Genomic DNA, 13597 nt, shown 5'->3' on the forward strand with positions numbered 1-13597 from the left:
ACTTTTAAACACAATAACAATCAAGAATTAAATTAGCGGAAGCAATACTACCTAAAAAGGAGAAATGTGAAGATAAGTATTGAAAAATTTTAAACAGATTTTACCCATAATGCGATAACTGAAGCATCATTAAAGATACCTTAGGCTCTTTCGTAGACTGCGTTTAGTCTTTGCCGAAAAAGCACTGTCGGGAATGTCATTAAAAACAGTAGGGACATAGACCTTTCTAGTAGCTTTGCCATATCATGTTTTGACGAATGGCACAGAAAAGCGCTAAGTTTTTCTAAATATGCGAGGGGCAATGCATTCGTTATTGAACTGAGAGCCCCAGAAATGCCGTAATACAAAAGTTTGGTTAAAGGACGCTTTGAAAGACGGCAGGCGAAGTAGATAAAACAAATTTACATTGTAATAGTTTAGGTTATTATTATTATTATTATTATTATTAAAATTTTTTTGCACACACAGCACAGCATCATACTGAAATTTCAACACTCTTATTCGAGCCTATTTTTGGCTACATCTGCATTACCTTGAATTTTTTATGACTGTATCTGTCTATCAGTAAAAATTTTCTAATGGTGCCCCTAACCGTTACATAATATAAACGATGCTTTATTTTCCGATGCTGAATGTCACATATGTATCTTCCAATGTGCTGCGAAAGCAGCACTTTTGGTCGCAAAATTTCAAGTACTCATTTATTATTTTTTACAGCGAAAGAAGTTATGAGATCACAACTCTGGTCACGCGCAGTTGTCCGCAGCTGCTATCGCCACCTCTGGTGTCCGTAACCGCATCGCGAGAAATTGATAAAAAAACATGGCACCATTGACACAGTGCACAACGAACCCAGGTCTACGGGGTGCCAGCCCAGTAATCTACCACTCAGCTACGCCGGTGCTTGTGAATAGCTGGCAAACTTGCCTTAGGCAGGCTCGATGTTGGGAAAGCAATCGCCTTAATGCGACCTATATACCGTTTTAAAACAACAAGAAGACAAACAGTCGTCGCACAAGTCGAATAGAGTAACGAGTGTGCCGTTCGATGCTGCAACCCATTACAAAAGCTTGTTCTTGTTCCCCTATTAACTGTGGCGCATACCCACTTCCGCCATAATTCCTCATCGTCGTCAGCCACTGCAAGAGCAATTGGCACAAAATTCTTTGCAAGTGTTTAGCCGATATCCCGCTTCTCAGAAGAATTACGAAAAAAATAGCGTAGCGAATGCCGGCCTACTATCCAAAAGTTTATTAATAATGCCCTATAGTTGGCACCAAGCAAGTGTGCTTGCAGTAGTTACCCAATGAGTGTTTTGAAAAGGCTCTGAAAGGCCGCCCTTCTATAGTTTTCGTGGTGACTGCAGTGTGCTGCGCCTTCCGCGCAGGCCTGGTGTTTTTTTAGGGCGGCAGGGGTATGCGAAACAGATTTTTCATCTCTACGTCCAGATATGAGAGCGGCCCATGGTCGTTGATTGATTTGTGGGGTTTAACGTCCCAAAACCACCATTTGATTATGAGAGACGCCGTAGTGGAGGACTCCGGAAATTTTGACCACCTGGGGTTCTTTAACGTGCACCCAAATCTGAGTACACGGGCCTACAACATTTCCGCCTCCATCGGAAATGCAGCCGCCGCAGCCGGGATTCGAACCCGCGACCTGCGGGTGCCCATGGTCGTTCCTCGGTGAAAACTTGGATACTACTACTTCAGGACTACTTCAGTCCGTACCAAAAAAACTCAACTATGCTTCCATGAAAACTTTGGAACACGTCTAGTTTGAGTGCAAAGGGTATGGTAATGAGCGTGCGCTCTATGAAAATCGCGTGAATTGCATAACGAAAAGAACTTTCTCATTTTACTGTGTATTAGGACATTTAGTTTGCGGAGGCGCGCGATGAAACTTTTGTTCCCATAGTTGGATAGTATCGGTTGGTCAGCTAGACAAACTAGCCGTACCTTGAAACGACAAAAAAACTATTAACGCCACCAAGCTCGGCTTGGCGGTAGTTACGTTGGACTAGCTGGGTTGCGCGGGGTCTCTCCTGCATCTTCTCTGAACCATGATGAAGTTTCTATGATCATCGTAAGCCCACGTTCCCATTCAATCGTAAAAGATATGGCCTTTTTGTGTATCTTTATTCTAATTCATGTCTTAACAACTTTTTTTATCTATGCCCATTCCTTTTAATCACCAATCCCCTTCCTCTAGTAGAGTGGCAAGTCAGCGATAATGAAGAGTTCTCTCTCTCTCTCTCTCGTACCTACCTAAGCAGTAAAAATCCAATTAACCGCAAGTCTTTTTAACTGAAGTGTAATAAATAATATCGATGACGACAAAGATTTAAATATTGTCAATTTGTTATTTACACGATTATCTACTGTCAAAGCGGTGGTGTAATATTCTATCACTATCGGTAAATTAACGCATATATAAGATGTTTATCGCCACTTGACCAATGCGCGTTTGCCAAGCAGTAACGTGAAGCTGAATTCGTGGTCACGCTGAAACTATCGTTATTGCATCTATAATGTAACGCCTTTCTTCACTGATAATAGTGAAAATGTCCAAGTTCCTGTCTTAACCAGAACTATCGCACGTTATAACTTATCAGAGAGAACATCATGCAATTCGAAACAAAGAAAGAAAGAAAGAAAGAAAGAAAAAAGAAAATAAAGAAAGGCCGTTAATAGCAAAGCGGAACATCACCAAAAAAAAAAGGCACGTGTAATATAAGTGAGTGCTATCTTACTCGACTCTGGTCGAACGGCTGGCTTCTTTCGCACGGGCACTTTTATTTCCTGAGCGGCGTATTGAATGTTTGTATTTTATGCGTAGTCGGACTTTCCACTTGTGCTGCCGAATGCTATTGCACGTCCACGACTGTTGCCGCCTGTGCTTCTCTGGTCTGGTGCTTTCACTTTTTTTTTACGTGGGGAAGCTCAGCAAAGAGGAGTCTCTGGCTAGGCTCTCACCCGTTAAGACAGTCGGCTGTCTTCGTTCTGCTAGCCTGTGGGTTGAATAGAGAGAGGAAAAACAAAACAAGAATCAGGACGGCGGGAAGGGAAGATCATTGGGATGGGGCGATTGCTGCATCGTGCAAACTCCGAATCGTTAGTGGCAGTCTTGTTAACTTGTGTATACCTTCGGTTCTCTTTTTCACATGATATTTTCGTTGCAACTTTTACGATTATGATGTTTCGTTTTTTTAGTAAAGTTTGAAAGTTATAATGAGGTCGAAGGTCCTATTGTGCGACAATCCTACGCTGTTGAGCTAGTATCAGGGGATAAAATATGACGATGACAGGTTTACTGAATAAGCTAGTGCTGTACGATCTTCTTTGACGGGTGATAGTGGCCGACATCCAAAGCTGTGGGTTTAACGCTCAATACGGTTATAGCATGAGGTTACATAATATAGTTTAGCAATGCAGCTGCAAAAGAAACTGAGCGTGAAGAGCAGAAATGGGATGATGAAGAAGAAGGAAAAAAAGAGACAGTGAAGCGTGCACAGAAACAATGAGAAAGTAATTGAAGGGCAGAAATAACAGGGAAAAAGAAAACAGCGAACACCAAAGTAAGAGAGAGCAATAACTAGTGAGAAAGAAAAAAATGCAAAGAAAGCAGAAAAGTATTGCGGAAACTTTGTCGTGACGTGGAATTCAAGCCTACATAGCTCTAATTCGAAGGCGAGCCAACTAACCACTCACCTATATATGGACACTATGAGACAAAGCGAGCATACCTAGAGAGTCATGAGGCGTCCGAAGAGATTGCATACTCCCACGGAGGAAGCCGCACTTTTCGAAGCGGAACGTGTCGATCGACGGAAATTTCAAGTGGCGACGTGTTCATGTATGGCTGTTTTAAGCTTTGAGTGATTTAGTACCAACGTTAAAATTTTTGTTTAGAAACAAAAGCTGTATACAATGCAGGAGTATTTAAAGCACTATCGTTCTCCCTAAAATCTGCCTACAGCCACACATTACAATATTTCTTTCGAACATTCCCTGACAAAGTTTTTGAAGGATTTGCAGAGGTAACGTGATATTAGTAATGCAGAGCCGTGACAAAAATGTGGTGTAGCTACCCCGGGGCTTTTGTTAATCAGTGTGCTCCGCCAAAGGTCCTTATCAATTCAATCTGAAAGCCCACCAAACAGAGGTCGCTTCCACCAACTAGTTTCGGGTAGAGAAAGGCAAACAGTGTGAGCTGGGGGCTCACGTAGCCTGCCTATTTGCTCGCCCGCCTAGTTTGTGGACTCCCCTGTCTGGTTCGGAAACTGTTTACTGTGCTTACACAAGCGAACTTATTTTCAACACGAATGCATGAAAACTGGAAACTGGAAGCAGAAGTAGATCTACCGCCAAAAGTGCAACGAGTTTTATTCTGCATTACCAACAAAATCGAAAAAAAAGAAGTTACCTTTTGATTCATACACGGGGGATAAATATGGGCATGCCTTTGCCGATATTGTATATTTATATAACCTTATTATCCCTGCCCATTCATTAATCTCGCAAAGAAACAGCAACACAATACAATTGATGAAAATCAGACACAGAAACAAACAAAAACAATAAAATAAAACACATTTGTTAGACTTTGGCATGTTATTCCCCGAGAACACGTTATTATACTGCATTCTTTCACGCAGAACAATTATTTTGCTATATAAAGGGGTTCTTTAATGACAGAGTATATGTGGATTCAAAGCCATTCGTCGGACAAGTTTGTTACTGCAAACGGAGAAGGTTTTCGACGATAGGAAAGATCCTGTATAACATTTTGTCTTTCGCGTTCCTGCAAACTGTGTTCTTTTTGCTGCCTGAAAGTACAAGAAAAAGAATGAAAGAAAGAAAAAATATGGAAAGAAAGAAGAAAAAGGAAAAATAAAGAAGGAAAGAAAGAAGGCAAAAAAAGAAAAAGACAGAAAGAAAGACAGAAAGAAGGCAAGAAGGCAAACAAGAAAAAATGAAAGAAGGCAACAAGGCAAGAGAAAAAGGAAAGAAAGAAAGAGAAGAAAGAAAGAAAGAAAGAAAGAGAGAAAGAAAGAAAGAAAGAAAGAAAGAAAGAAAGAAAGAAAGAAAGAAAGAAAGAAAGAAAGAAAGAAAGAAAGAAAGAAAGAAAGAAAGACGAAGCAGTGGACAGCGTGCGGGGACTCTCACATCTTGGAAATACGAAGGGCAATTGCTCAAAAATGAAGAGAAGGGCTTGCAGCCAGGCAGACCGATGACAGCAACCTTTGGTAGGCCCTAAAACGGTCACTTCTCTTTTTTTTCATGCTCAAAATTCACGAAAGAGGGGGGCGCTCCGAGCAGCGTCCGGCGCGCCCACGCGAAGGCAGCGCCACTCCACACTGGATACGGTACCTTCACTCGTTGTTCAGACGCCCGCGGGGTGAGTTGACGCGCGCCGCTTGAAAGCAAACCGCGGATCGAAGATCCGCCGCCGTTGCACGGCCGCTTCACTGAGACCGTGAGAGCCGACCAGTGTCCGTGGGCAGTGTTCAGTGGAATCATATTGCGCAAGCCGTCAAAGTTGAGGCGTTGCGGAGTGGACTCCGCGTCCATGGAGGCAACGTCCCGACCATGGATTTATGCTACGCGAGTTTCACCTGTGCTACTGACTTCAGATGTTGCAACCAGCGGGGTTGGGCACGACGTCGATGGGTCGGTCTGTTTCTACTCCTGGCGGCTGCCGTGTCAGGTGGGTGCGCAACGTGACCGACCACCGTGACGCGGACCCTAGGGACGCGCGGTCACGCTTGACCTGTTTCGCGGCGTAGGGGTCCCGTGTCTGTACGTGTGAGAAGGGGGGGGGGTGCGAATTAGCGTGAGCGCCAGGGTTCAAATCCTCGCCACTTTGTGCCCTCGTTTTTGTAGGAGATGGCAAGAGTGCACGTGAACAGTGCAGTTGAGTAATGAGGTCAATCGATGGCCGTATTAGCATGCAAAATGAGTTTCTGACTTCACATTTGACGCGCTTCTGCTATGGAGAGTCCACTAATCGGAGTCAGACTCCGATTAGTGGACTGGAAAGCGACCGGTAAGACTTACCGATTTTTGAACAAAAAGTGCTTGTATACACTGAAAATATTTGGTGCCCTTTCAACGTGTCTTAAGGCATAAATATTTAACAAGCCAATGACGCATAAATGTTTATAGCTTATGATGTTCCAATAATTTTCGTAGCATCATCTAAGCCGTGCCTCACTAGACCTCGCATAGTCATAGGTAAAGAAAAGCAGCTGTGACTAACTGAAAAATAAAACAAACAAGGTCGATGAAGAAGTCAAATGCGACATTGTTTACTCGTATATAATAACAGAAAAAAGTCATGTGATTGTATAAATTCAAGAGCGCACTCTTTTAAACCAAGGGCAGTATGTTTGTAAGCTTACACTGATCTCGCATTTAACTGTCCTCCAGACTTCAACCATGCACTTTACGAAGCTCAAGGCGAATGCCCAATAAAATCTCACAGTCTGCTGTCTGATCTGCCAATGCCTTGCGTATCATGCCACCAAAAATAAGAGGGTCTTGTTCTCTATGCGTTATTAGTGCGATATAACAATCTCACTATAAAAAAAATTTGTCAGGTCCCACGTACCTGGGAATTGACGCTATGCAAAGCATGTCGAGGGAAGGTGACCGTGTTTTGATTTTTTCGGTGGCACACGCACACTTTCTTACGGCTTGTGCTTTGTGTCTACTTCCCACCTTTAACCACCTCGACTTCATGGTATATACTAGTTCACTGTATTCATAGCACTGCGGCCCAACTCTCGCTAAATCTTTCTAAAACGAAGGAGGTTACGCCCCGCAAGTATAACGTAGCAACCCTTTCTTGTCAGATAGTGCTCAATGTACATACCAATGGCTGCTAATGGGGAATGAGAGACAGGAGAATTCTGCTTTTACTTTCTTACGGCTTGCGCTTCGTACCTACTTCCCACCTTTAACTACCTTGAGTTCATGGCATATACTACTTCATTGTATTCATGGCACTGCGGCTCAACGCTCGCTAAACCTTTCTAAAACCAAGGAGGTTACACCCAGAGAGTATAACGTAGCAACCTTTCCTTGTCAGATAGTGCTCAATGTACATGCCAATGGCTGCTAATGGGGAATGAGAGACAGGAGAATTCGGCTTTTAGTGAACGCGCATGCTGAGAATTTATTGTTCAACAACGCACAGGAGAAATCTCCCACCAGCACCACTTTGCTGGTCGAAACGTAAGACTGGTTACACACTACGACTACGACTACGAGGGACGAACGAGTGCCGCTACAAAGAGCTTCGCCCCTAAAAAAGCAAAGAAGTCCTTGCACATACAAAATAATTGGAAAGGGACAACTACCTTAAGAGAGTGAGAAAATCGTGAATGCTTGAAACCACGCTGAAACCGTCCTTTTGTGTCAATGATAGCACGTTTGCTTATTGCTCTAGTCACAAAATTTGCTGCGATGTCGTTTTTCTAGATCGTTCTATCTACCAAGACTAAGCAGCTTCAAGAAGGCCACTCACGTCCCAAGATGAGGGGGTTGTTTTCTCCTCCCGTTCAATACCCTTCGCACAAACAATGCGTCCTCCTCACCTCTTAGTCCTCAAAAGCACGTGAACAATGTCGGCACTGAGTGCTAGGGCTTATGAGGATTTCATGTCTCTAGGCTACACGTGGTGACCACCGATTGCACAGTCGTAAACACACTAAATGAAGTGTGATCGGGCATCATGCACGATATTCACGCTAGACAAAGAAGAAAGGATGAGCGGCTGCATGGCAAAGTAGTGCAGGAGACAAATCACATCTGATATTTCACGTATATGAACCAATCGAGAGCATGTACGTCATATACGTCACGGGAACTACTGTCTTCGCCACAGAAGTGCGAAAGTAGGACAATAAATATCTGGAGAAGATATAGTGCTCATTTTTTATTTTATTTTTTATTTTGAGGGCCGGGTGTATGGTCTTTCAAGGGCTCCTGAAACCAGCGAGTTCTGAGGCGAGACAGCAGTTTGTTTCTCGCCTTTAATACTCTTCCGAAAAGCGTTATCTCCTCCTCTCCACTCACCTCTTCCTGAAACACGTGGAATGCCAGCACCAAGCGTTGAGCCTGTCAAGATTTCTCACTTTCAGACTACACTTTGCTATCTCAGCACGCACAGTCGCAAAGGCAGTAAACGAACGGGAACCGGGTTACCCCCACGATAGTCACGCAATACAAGGCAGAACGGGCGTGTGACTGTATGGCAAAGCTGAGTAAGAAACGATTCACAACACATGTATCTCGCGTATTCGAGAGCTTATTTCATCGTGACGTCACGTAAACAAACTGCTGACGTCACAAATTTTGCCTCGAGAACGGAAAACGCCGGCAGATAATAAAGGACTCAATTCTTATATTTTCAGAGGCTGTTTAGGAGCCCTGATATGATGATATGTGGGGTTTTAACGTCCCAAAACCACCATATGATTATGAGAGACACCGTAGTGGAGGGCTCCGAAAATTGTTTAGGAGCCCTTCAAGTGATCTGTTTTCACGCCGTTTGCTTGCTCACGTAGTGTTATATCGCACAGTTTCGTCACTGAACTTTAACCGGATCAGCATACAGTGTCAGGGCTAAGGAAAGCCTCGCCATTGGAACTGCGTGTTCGAAGACAGAAAAAGGCTTTATTTCTAGATTCTGTGACCCTTTTTAAAGGCCCCATGTCTCCCTCGCCACTTTTTTTAACTTAAAATACGCTGACATTTTCAGCGCCAAGCGTGGAGTCTATCAAATATATCGAGCTTTTTAGCTGCACTCTCGTATTTTCGCTCCCGCAGTAAAAAAGAAACATACAAAACGAAGTCAAATCAGTTAATCTCGCACAATAGCCATGTGAGACGAGGCAGAAAGAGTGTACGACAGCATGGCAAGACAGGGTACGAAACAATTCACAGTAGGAGTCTCTCGTATATTGACCAACCGATAGCTTATTTCATTACGTCATCACGTGAACAGCGTACTGGCGTCAAGAATTGCGCAGGAAACACTGCAAAGGCCAGCAAACCATATCCCGCCCCTCCTGTGTGTCTTAAGAGGGTTTAAGAAACCATTTAAGATGGCTATTCGTACGTTTTTAACCATGCAGGAAGAAATAGCAGTAATAGTGTCCTAATAAAAAGAAGACACTGCCAGCCACTAAAGAAAAAGAGCAACGAACCGCTCAAAAGTTTTGGCAGATACTATAGTTTATTCAGTCTTTCCATATGATGCCTTCATTCAATTTCAACATTTTATCTTTTCCCTTTTCTTTTCATGCCGGCGCCTGATGCGCTTTCATCACCTCCTGGTCTTCGCAATTTCGTTTCTGGCATTATGCTGCTGGGAGCTTTCTTTCGCTTCATTCGGCGCTGCGACACGCTCGAATGAGAAGTTAAATGGCTGGAATTGACAGCGCTGGCTTGGTAATTTTCGTTGACAGCCACGTCGCATTCGCGACATTCGTCGCTTTCGCAAGACCCACCACCGAAAAAACCGCCTTTCGAGATAGAAACAGTAAAAGAAAAAGCTTAGCGCACGTAATGAATTTTAGTTCAAGAAAAGAACTGCGACAGCACTAAGTGACTGAAAAATATTAGGTTTGCCATTCCTCGTTACATTTGAGACACTTAGTTATAGGATTTTATATCAGACCTGCCACCAGCATTCTAACTCGAGGAAGTGAGGGAATAAAATGGCCAGAACAGAGAGAAATCTAATTTGTGCACCGCCTGGAGCCTAGGATGAAATTAATGATGGCAGTGGTTGTTTCAGAGCATTGTCTTCCTCTACATGGTTTTGCTGTAACAGTCAGCGTAACATCTATTTCAGCAAGTATAGCCTCTTGTACTTCGCAATTTAACGAGTCTTTGAGAACGAACTGGCAGTAACGTTTAAATCGCTGCGCTAAGAACCGGATTTTGTGGCTTGTCTTATTCAAACGTCATGTCGATTTGCTAATCACTCTTTTTTAGGGCAGGAGTGCTTTTATAACGCTAAACATACGCAATCAGAGGAAGATTATGTCGTAGTATTTGACTAGGACTACATTTCTAGTGTGCATGCATCCACATGTTAACAAGTTTTGCGTTTTTAGCTAAGAAAGCGAAGTTAACACTGTGCTTTACACCAGACAGTGTCTAATTGTTGTGATGTTCACAAGGTTTCGTTTTTCGCATGACGAAGTGAGGCGCTCGTATTGATCGTTCTTACTAGCGTATTAGAACTTTACATGAAGCGATATGTTCATTGCCTTTACTGTCCACTTTCTTCATTTCTTCTATTGCATTCATGCTTCTGAAAGTAGTTGGTATAAAAAAGGCAATTTTTTTATTGTGGTGGCGTTGCCGAGTCATATAAGGAATGGTTACATTGTGAATGCTCCTTGCATATTTAACTTAAGTACATTACTTTTATATAGCGCCATCAGGGCCCCAAAATACTACCGAAATGAAGGAAGCGCTAGAAGTACCAATATGAATATCTTTTGAAATAACCTCATTTATCCAAGCCGTAGTGAGACCATAGAAAAGAACATAAGTAGTTGACATTGAAGGAGATTCGAAGATAATAATCTTTTTTTCATTGCATTTTTCTTTTGTGCTCTATTTAACAAATGTACGAAAAATTTACGGAAATTTGTGAGCGCGATGAAGAACTTTTTAAAGAACAAGATGAGAGGATTGGTGCTTGTGAATGTTCTTTTTTGCGCTCTTATTTTTTGTCAACTATGCGCCATCTCGCCGAATTTTAAGTCTAGTTAAACTAATGTTTGCTAAGAATCAGTCGGAATTCACCAGAATATTTGTGCACCGCATATGGCGATGACCCTTCACTTGAACATATCATGTATCTTGACATTTATGTATTTATATTGGGAAACCTCACACAGCCTTTAAGAAAGTTAATTGCAGAGGTAGAGCAAGTAGCTACTCTACAGTGGGCGCTTGACAACTAGAGTTTAGTGGCAAACTTCTTGCCCCCCTCTCTCATCGCTAGTGAAGAGTAGCAAACCGGTCGTTAACGTCCCCGTCTTTTGCCTTTCGCTTTTTCTATTTCTCTCTCTTTCCCTTCATGTCCAAAGTTATTTAAAAACAGTAGAGGTTGTCTTTTGATAGCGAACTTCACAGCAAAGTTAACACATGCGCAGTTCGAACAAAGCTATAGCAGATTACGGATATATAAAAGTACATTATATAAGAGAAAATCTGGCAAGCACTCTGAAAGAAAACTCCTCCACTTCATAAAATGATGCTGCAAGTATCGAGTCTTGTGTTACATAAAACGTTGGCACACAAAACGATAAAACGTTGGCACATAAAGCGATACATCAAACGTTGGCACGTTGTTACTTTTTTGTAATCACCTGAGGTATCGCACAAAAAAGAACATTAAACATAAAAAAGCAAAGCCTGAATGTCCTAATCTTCCATCTTCGAAAATTTCATCAACACTTCGGTAAACGAATGCATCGATTCTTTTGGCTCTTAGGTGAATGAACGCCTTGTTACATTAGAGAGCAACAAGGAAAGGGCGGGAATGGTAGAGTATTAATTTTAGCAGCTGGTCAAATTTACCAGAATAGACTATTATGTATGTGACTAGCAGTGAATTGAACGATTCAGAAATACTTAACTTGAAGTGCGCGCTCGATCAGTTCTACTTGCGTATCACAAAGCGTTTATCACCGTAAAACGTTCCAGCGCAACTGTGAATGCATTTGTTATGAAGCGATTTTCTGCTTAAAGTTGCAATATTTACCAACGAAAGGTGGTATCAACGTACACATATGGCGACCTACATACACGCCAAGAGAGGCCGCGGAATCACGCACACAGATTGTTAGACTGCAATTAAACATGAACGCGCATTTTCACTCGACCATTCGTAGCTCGACAGCTAAGCCAGAATACGTTCAGCAAGAAGAATGAAAGTTGAAATGGGCTTCTACGAACAACACACATTGTTATCAGAAACGGTATCCTTGAAGAACAGATGTCTGCCTTCTGTTAGAGAGCTTACCAAGAATCATCTCTTCATGAAGTTCAGTACTTCATGAAGAAGCACTGCTCTACGCCAGACGGCAAGTAACTAACTTCATCGAAGAATTTAATGTGAGCGCACCATTGAAACTTCCTGGGCTGAGTATTTACAAGTCTATATGGCTCCACAAGCGACAATGTGTCTTTCTTTAGTTTTTTAATCTACGTCACTCCAAGTGGCGCACACCTGCCGAGAAGGTCATTAGAGCCTCCCATGTTATTTTAAAGAAGGTCTTTATTGAAGCCAAAACCTCATTACAAATGTAGATTTCGAATCACCGCTTAAAAATAGCGTTGGCGTTGCGTGCCGCTGTTAACATGCAGTGGCGACCATTACAAGTTACCTGAGAAAGTTTTACAGGGTACTTTTGACTCTGTTATGAAACTTTTATGATCCAGGCTAGAGCGCTCGCAGGATCGGCCAAGTTTCGCGAAACTCGGCATCTTCCCGAGTTCTGGTGACACCCCCTTTGAGAACGAGCCAACAGTACGAAAAAGTCAAATCTACCCCTCCGTGCGCTGCATTTTATTGGTTACGATGGAACCAGTCATCACATGAAGGACGGTGAACTAAGTTGTGCGGTGTTTTGAAACCAGTGGTATATACTTTTTTCATTCATTTGTCGTTCTGCTGCGTGCAGAAGTGCACCCATGCAATAAAAGTGTCAGAAATATTGTGTGATGATATTTTTTAGAGCGCGGTGTTTCAGTTAATTTTGAAGCATTTAATGCCTGCACTAAGTTTCTTTTGGAATAATCAGCATGCGGTCGCCATGGACGGACGGATGGATGGACGGACGGACGGACGGATGGACAGACAGACAGACAGACAGACAGACAGACAGACAGACAGACAGACAGACAGACAGACAGACAGACAGAAGTTTCACAGTTTATACCGATAAACCTTCCAAAACTTCGTCACACTCATCACCATTCACTCCGTGGATATGCTGCGATATTTCGGCTAGATGGTATACTTGGCTAGTTAGGCCAGAACATGCTATGACCAAGCTAATTACGCCAAGTCATGGTAAGGCCGAGGTAATTAAGACACATCTTAAGAAGACCGACCGTGCTTATGAAGCCATGTAAAGCTAGAACCGGGGTAACTAAAGCATGCTAGTTGATGAGCTAACTAAACTATGCTAATTAATGCGACGGTAATCATAATCAGGTTAAGTAAAACCATGCTAATTAGCCATGACTAATATGATGACAAATAGTATCCTACTAATCAGGATTACGTTTAATAGTTCGATACTCATAAAAGCCTCTGTAATTGTGCCTGGGATAATTGTCTTTTAATTAAAGCCTTATCAAAGATGACAAATCAGCTCAGTTTAATGGTTGTTAAGCCTCAGCCAATCAGTATAATAAAAATTAGGGTAGAACTGTTGCTGTCTCCACTTTGAAGCCGACTACGCACACAAGTAAACCACCAACTTAAAAAGCGGCAAGGAGCTAGGTTATCACAAACTCCTCTATGGCTTTGTCCTTGCACAAGTAGTATAAACTCACCA

General features: G+C 42.5%; 1 protein-coding gene across 1 annotated transcript in view; it reads left to right on the forward strand.

Annotated features, from left to right (window-relative positions):
- Positions 1-5394: 5394 nt before the first annotated feature.
- LOC119171403 (uncharacterized) overlaps positions 5395-13597 on the forward strand; it is a 22287-nt gene continuing 14084 nt past the window's right edge. Inside the window, exon 1 of the mRNA XM_037422235.2 lies at positions 5395-5709. Coding sequence (XP_037278132.2) covers positions 5592-5709 — 118 coding nt within the window. The 5' untranslated portion in view covers positions 5395-5591. The remainder of the gene's footprint in view (positions 5710-13597) is intronic.

The sequence above is a fragment of the Rhipicephalus microplus genome, chromosome 4, assembly GCF_043290135.1.
Source record: "Rhipicephalus microplus isolate Deutch F79 chromosome 4, USDA_Rmic, whole genome shotgun sequence".
Taxonomy (NCBI): domain Eukaryota; kingdom Metazoa; phylum Arthropoda; class Arachnida; order Ixodida; family Ixodidae; genus Rhipicephalus; species Rhipicephalus microplus.